General features: G+C 48.4%; 2 protein-coding genes and 1 non-coding gene across 4 annotated transcripts in view; 2 read left to right on the top strand and 1 right to left on the bottom strand.

The window, feature by feature from the left end:
• The window catches only part of XPOT (exportin for tRNA), a 61530-nt gene extending 59766 nt beyond the window's left edge, over nucleotides 1–1764 (bottom strand). For both annotated transcript variants that reach the window (XM_014525503.2, XM_014525504.2), the window contains exon 1: nucleotides 183–1764. The gene's annotated coding sequence lies outside the window, so the exon portion shown is untranslated. The remainder of the gene's footprint in view (nucleotides 1–182) is intronic.
• A 418-nt stretch (nucleotides 1765–2182) lies between these two features.
• RPL18A (ribosomal protein L18a) overlaps nucleotides 2183–7092 on the top strand; it is an 8046-nt gene continuing 3136 nt past the window's right edge. Inside the window, exons 1-4 of the mRNA XM_006035272.3 lie at nucleotides 2183–2335; nucleotides 2664–2843; nucleotides 3816–3945; nucleotides 5804–5913. Of these exons, the coding sequence (XP_006035334.1) occupies nucleotides 2318–2335; nucleotides 2664–2843; nucleotides 3816–3945; nucleotides 5804–5913 (438 nt within the window). The 5' untranslated portion in view covers nucleotides 2183–2317. The remainder of the gene's footprint in view (nucleotides 2336–2663; nucleotides 2844–3815; nucleotides 3946–5803; nucleotides 5914–7092) is intronic.
• Nucleotides 4829–4961, top strand: LOC112547929. The gene has a single exon (XR_003091723.1). It is a non-coding gene; the product is annotated as a small nucleolar RNA SNORA68 (small nucleolar RNA).

Raw genomic sequence — 7092 nt, 5'->3', positions numbered from 1 at the left:
GAGGCGGCGCGCTGCCGCCCGCCCAGGCGAGGAAAGGCGCCCCCGCCCCTTCGGCCCGCCCGCCGCCGGGAGCACCCCCTCCCCGCGAACTACAGGGCCCGGCATGCTCTGCGGCACCACCACCCCAACTGCGCGTGCGCGGAGGACTGTCAGCCCTCTGCAGCTAGTTCTTTGTAGCTTACCTTCCCTCGCCATCAGGGCCGGCGCCGCCTGGCATGCTGGGATAGATCCCCGCCTCGCGGCGCGCAGCATGCTGGGGACTGTGGGCCCGCGAGGCCTAGCGCGTTGCCGGCTGTTGCGTGACAGCGCGTGTTCACAGCGTGGGCCTCGGCGCCTGCGGGCTGGAGGTGCCGCCCACCCCCACGGGGTTTGTGCCAGGGTGATCTGTTGCCACCTCCATTTTTCTAACATGGTCTTTTAAAAATGGAGCCGGTAAAAATAAGGCATCCTGCACGTAAGGTGCTCATGCACAGCCTACTCACAAATGCCACTGAAAGAAGGATTTGTTGTGGGCTCAATCTGTTTTCATTTATACTGTGGGTCTGTATTAAGGGCCATCAGTTGTAGGACACACTCAACCTGGAGCTGGGGAATCACGCAGGGGTCGGATTGGATTTTAGGTGGTCATCACATCATTAATGACATGTGGCAGCAAAACCCATGTTCTTCCAAAGCAGCTTTGTAATTCTGACTAGAAAAACGGGTTCAGTAGCCCACGCAGCAGTGACTCAGAGCTGAGTCCTGTGGGAAGCGTGCGCACATGCTTGGCTTTTACATCTGCATGTTGCTCCTTACTTCAGTATCTCCCATCAAAATGGCACAGGTGTCTTTCCCACTTCTTGTTCGGCCAGTGGAGACCCTCACAGGATATTCAAGTAAAAAGATGAACCTTTCTGCAGGGTCAAACTTAGCAAACAAATTAGGTGTGGACAGAACTGACAATTTTTGCCCAATCTGGCCACAGAAAGCAGTTTATAGCCGTGACCAAACACAAGTGCACGGCTGTGGACGGTTTAAAAAATGGCCAATCGGGTGAAAGAAAATCTGACCCCTCATTGCATGAGGTATCAGATAACAATGTTTAAAAATGTGGCATCTTTTATAACTTGTGTCCCAGGAGCTCCCAGCCTGTGGCTGTTTTTAAAATGGGAAGGGGGAAAGAGAACAAAGGGAGTTCAATCTGCCTTTTTTTCAACCCTCCCTGGAAAGACAAAATAGAGTAGGTTCCCTGCTCCTAGCAATAGTGCTGCTGCTTTAATGCCAGTTTTACAAGCTAGGACCCCAGTCCTCCGACGAGCTCAGCATGGGTAAAACAAGGGCACAGACACATAGCAGGGGCTTTACTTAGATGGCACACAGCACTACCAGTGGCTAGAGGAGGTGCTCAGAGCAATGGCAGGGCGCTGCTCACCAGGCTGCAGGCAGGGCTGGAGTCACCAGCCAGGCAGCAAACACCGCTTCCCAGACCCAGCCCTCCGGCACTGGAGCTGGTGAGCAATCAACCCACCCAAGCCAACACTTGTCAGTGCAGTGCCGCTATCTGGAAATGCCCTGCCTGCCAGAAGCCCTAGCCCTCCTACAAGTCCCTCACACTTAACGCGTTTTACAGGTGGACGCTGGCCCTTTAGTGCAGCGAACATGCCCTAAGCGTAACGTGTGCCAGGGCCGGTTGCGGAGGCGGGCCGTTGCACGTGCTCCGGAGGCCATTTCAGGTCCCAGTGAGGCGGGTGTCTCAACCGGCTAACCTCACCGCCGAAAACTAGGGAGGCTCGGCCCCGCCCCCGCCGCGCGGCTCACGAAGTCGGAGGGGGCCCGAGGACAGGTCCGGTTTGCAGCGCTGGGCGCGGGCTGCTCAACACAAGGCCCTGGCGGGGCGGGGCGCGCCGCGCTGTCCTTGCTCCAACATGGAAGTAGAACCTCTGGCACTACGGGTCCCGGCATTCAAAGGGCCGCGGGCGGGTTGCGCGGCATGCCGGGAGCTGTAGTTCCCCTCCGCGGCGCTCCCCGTGCGCGATGCCGCGGCAGGAAGATCTCAGCGGGCGGAAACTGACGCACCCCCCAGCCCCAGATGCATATGTTGGCCGCTGCGCTGTTCGCGCAAGCTCTGCGACGTGCAACGGCCGCAGCTCCCGGGGCAGCCAATACGAATGCGCGGAAGCTTTGATCGAGTTACGCGGTATCCAGTAGAGCTCTGCCTCCCAGCCAATAGGCGATCGGGAGCGCGGCCGTGGGCGGGACTTCCTGCGGGAGGAGGCGACGCGGGGCTGCGCGGCGCGCGGCGCTTCCTTTCCCGGGTGCCCGCGAGCAGAGCAGCACCATGAAGGCGTCGGGCACTGTAAGCGGGGCCGGGGGTGTAGGCTCTGGGCCCGGGCCGCCTCGGCGGGTAGTGCGGGGCCATGGCTCCGTTCCATGTGGCGCGGGGCAACATGGCGGCGGTACTGCCTCCGCCCGGCGCGTGGCCAAGGCCCCTGGGCCGGAGCTTCCTGCGCAGCGCGGGGTCTCCTGGCTCCGGAGCGGCAGATGCGTCGTCCCCATGAGCCGTGGGCTTCCGGGCAGGCGTCGCGACGGTGCGGTGCCGGCAGCCCCGGGCGGGAAACAGGCCGGCTCCGCGGCTGCACCTGGTCTTATTTTGAGTGTTCTGACACGTGCCTCTTGCATTTCAGCTGAGAGAATACAAAGTCATCGGGCGCTGCCTTCCTACTCCGAAATGTCAAACCCCACCGCTGTATCGGATGCGGATCTTCGCTCCCAATCACGTTGTTGCCAAGTCCCGCTTCTGGTACTTCGTGTCTCAGCTGAAGAAGATGAAGAAGTCTTCTGGGGAGATCGTGTACTGCGGGCAGGTATGGATTAAAAAGCTGCGGGCTTGGAGGCCTCTAGGTACTTAAGCTGTTTTAAACATTGGGATTTCTTATAAAAGAGCTTAATACAATTTTGGTATGCATTTTTCTTGCATTTGAATACCATTTATTTAAAATGTTTATTATGGTGATGCTTCAAAACTGATGAAACAAACCAACCTTTCAGTACAAATTGTGGAAAAATAAATTGAGGTTGGCTGCTGGGAAGAACGTTTTAACTGAGGGGGGCTAAACCTTGGAAGAGATTACCTGGGGCATTTGGGGAGACTTACCCATGGGTAGCTCTTAAGCGCAGGTTAGACACATGCTTGGAGGAGACTTTAAACAGGAATGATCCTGTTGTTAGCTGGGGACTGGACTAGATGACCCCTGTGGTGCCTTTTAGCCTTATTTTTGTATGATCCTACACTCTTTCTCTCAGGAAAGATGAGCAGAGCTGCCTTTTGATATATGGTTTTTTTTTTTATAAATCTTCAAGCCACAAAGATTGTAATTCTTGCCATTATCTGGTGTTTATACTATAGGGCAAATTGATGCGATTCATGGTAATAGTATCAGATTGGGTGTCCTGTTAAAGAGCAGGTTCTCATTCTCCTTCCTTTCATTGGAAACATTGGCTCGATATAGCTTTTGGATTTTTTAAAATAAAATAAATATGCTGATATTAAAATGGTAGTCCAGGGGGTATCTTCATACTGCTTAAATATTTTAGTGTAATACAGTCCGGTTGAGGGTAGAAAGGCAGAAAGTCTGCTTTTGCCCGATTGAACATCAAGCACCAAGTGCACTAAGGTTTCTCCTATTTTTTAATAGGAGGGGAAAAAATTCATTGTAACACATTTTTTGTATGGTGTTTTAACTAAATCTTAGTCTCTTCCCCTAAATTGTAGTCGAAGCTTGCAAAACACTCAGTATGCATTGTCTTCAATTCTTTGTCCATGTTTATAATATCAGGTTTTTGAAAAGTCCCCTCTGCGGGTGAAGAATTTTGGCATCTGGCTGCGCTACGATTCTCGCAGTGGAACCCACAACATGTACAGGGAGTACAGGGACTTGACAACTGCTGGTGCTGTTACACAGTGCTGTAAGTAAATATTTGTTGAGGTAATCTTTACATGTATTAAATGCTTCATTCCAGAGTAGAAAAAAAATTAGATGCAATTAGATGAAAACCTAGGTTGACTCCATTCAAATGATCGTCCATCTTGTGAAAGGTGGGAGTTCCTAGAAGAACTTACAGCTGCTATGGAAGCCTGCTTAAACAAACACATCTTGTTCCCAAGTTTTCTGGATAACATCCTTGAAACTGAAGTTGTCCATGTTTAGTCTTGGTCAATTTTTTTTTGAGTTTCTAGTAATACTAAGGAAATACTAGTTTAAGTGGTTGTGTAAATATTCTAGTATTGTGTCTGTAGTACATGCTATTTCTTGTTTAATACTTCAGTATTTTACAATCTTGGTAAGGATAGCTCTTATACTCAGGGCAGAATTAAGACAACCTTTTTCTGTATACTCAAAAAAAGGACAGACAAACCTGCAACTATGATAAGTTAGTGTTACTTTAGTTCTTTGAGGGTACCTTTAAATCTAGAAGTTGTGGACTGGTGGTATAGCTGTGATAATTTTGTGTAATAATTCTTCCAGTATATAGTCAGCCCAATGAAAGATGACACTAAAAAAATCCTTGATTTCCTTTAGTTCAGAGTAATTGTCAGAAAGTTACAGGAATTCTTCAGCTCAGATGAGCCATTAGGGTTGGAATAGTTAAAGAATGCCAGATTTATAGGTACTGGCATGCAAGGAAATGTTGTGGTTGGCATTGTGTCCAATTACCTTTTGACCCATGCCCATCCCCAGCCCAAATGACAAAATTCCAAGTTTACACATGGATTTTCTCGGGCAGGCCTTGGCGCTAGACTCGTACTCTGCCTTAAGTGCTCCTTTGCCATTTCTCAGCCTCCCCAAAGAATGCACACAAAAACCCAAAGAATATTGTTTTTTAGTAACAATGTTCTTGTCGTGTGTGCAAATATAATCTGTACCTTGTCGCCTTTCAAGAGCTGAAGTGCTTTTGAAAGTGAAACTGAAGGTTCTACATGCAGTTCTTTTCCAGAGATTATTTTTTTTGTTGGGCAGATATAAAAAAAGAATTAGAAAACATTTTTAGCAAAACTTTTTTTTTTTTAAGCAAAAAAAGAAGGCAGCCTATGAAAGTATATTTGAATCCATTCTACATGCATTTTTTTTGTTTGAACTAGTTTAGATATCAGTCTGCTTGTTAAATTATTTGTTTTCTAAGTTGAGCTATTATAATATTTTTTTCTTCTGTATAGGAGCATATAAGTAAGGTGAGTAATATTAGTTTTGCCTAATGTGACTGATATCCTTATAATTCTTAGTAAAAAAAAAGTTAAAATGTTACTTGAGGTTGCATATACTGATCTTCATAAACATGAGCTCTAGAATCTTAACCTTGCTTCTGGTGTATAACAGATGGTTTCATAGCTTCCAGAAAATCTGTTTAAAATCAGTCCCTCAAAACTATATACTCCTGTTTCACTTGTGAATTCAGAACTTTCAGGTAAGTAAAAGTGGAAGATCTTATTGAGACCAAACACATCTATGAAAATTTAAGACTGAACTCTTAAAGGAGAGCCCAGCTGTTGAAAAATCTGGAAAACAGATATTCACCAGGCTTATTTTCTGGTATTTCAAATTTTAGTATAGGTAGGGATCTCCAGAATTTGTGCTAGAGCTGCGGGACATGGTGGCTTCTTTAATATTGAAGTTTTCCCCGCATGGCACCTCACCGCTGATTAGCAGTTGGGCCTATTGCTTGCTGCCCACGTGTGATGGCCAGGGGGTAGAAACCACTGCAGTCTTATAAAGTTTTTTTAAACACAAGAGGCATTGTGAATATGATTATATATACCTTGTTGCAGATCGTGATATGGGTGCCCGTCATCGTGCCCGTGCTCACTCCATTCAGATCATGAAGGTTGAGGAGATTGCTGCTAGCAAGTGTCGTAGACCTGCAGTCAAGCAGTTCCATGTAAGTGAAACATAAGTGTCTGGTGGTGCACATTTTTAACATTTAGGGTAGAACTGAATCATACCTAGAAGGTACGCTAAGTATATGGCGTGCTGTGTCAGTTAAACACAAATTTTTGTTCTGTGGGTCCAAAAATAGTTCTTATAAATGTATAAAATCTTGCATGTATGTTTTTGCAACTTGCTATCATACTGTAGTCATGATGACTTGAGTGCTAAAAGCAGTTGAATATCCTGGTTTAAAATCTTAATTTGTTTTTTCAGTGTACTTGGTAGTCTGTTTAAATTGGGGGAGGGAAAAATGCTGGCTGTATCTGGCCTGCTAATTGATCCTTTCCAGCCTGCTAGGAGCCTGAAGAGGAAGGGCTGCGCCCCCGTACTGCTGAGGCTGGGCCACACAGTGCAGCATAGAGCACACATTCCTTTGCCCCCAGCTTCCTCTTGGTGCTGTGGATGCACAGTCCTGGCACTGCAACTACTCGGTCTGCATGGGACAGCGTGCGATGCAGCGTGCTGAGTAGCCATCCCACCTGCTGTGAAGAGCTGCTGCAAATGTAGTGCCTCTAGGAGGCAAGTTTGTGCTGCAGCGGGGGCTTGGCCTAGGGCAGCTACCCCCAACTTTCATGGTGCTGTGCAGCGGCTCATCATAACAAGCAGGACAGCTACTTGGCTTCCTGCATTGCACTCCATCCTGTACAGGCTTAGTGGCTGTGGTGCCAGGACTGCACAGCGCTAGAGGGATGGATACAGGGAGGTAGAGGAGTCTGTGCACTGTGTGGCCTGCCATGGCCCCAGCTGTGGCAGATAGGAGCAATGTGGGGTGCTGCCATCCCTTCTAAGGTCCTGGCAGTGGCCAGCAGGCTGGATAGGGTTGATTAACCCTCAACAGGCCACCAAAACTCCTTAAGTAGTCCTCCTGCCCAAATAATTTTTCACCCCTGGTCTAAATACACTTAGTCTAACTGCTATATTAAAACTCCTTGAAATAAGCTTATGTTAACTTATAGTTATAGATTCATAGATGTTAGGGTCGGAAGGGACCTCAATAGATCATCGCGTCCGACCCCCTGCATAAGCAGGAAAGACTGCTGGGTTTAGATGACCCCAGCTAGATGCTTATCTAACCTCCTCTTGAAGACCCCCAGGGTAGGGGAGAGCACCACCTCCCTTGGGAGCCCGT

This window comes from Alligator sinensis, unplaced genomic scaffold (assembly GCF_000455745.1).
Source record: "Alligator sinensis unplaced genomic scaffold, ASM45574v1 scaffold713_1, whole genome shotgun sequence".
Lineage (NCBI taxonomy): Eukaryota > Metazoa > Chordata > Crocodylia > Alligatoridae > Alligator > Alligator sinensis.
The sequence above is the reverse complement of the archived record's forward strand: the minus strand, read 5'-3'. Positions and strand labels throughout refer to the sequence as shown.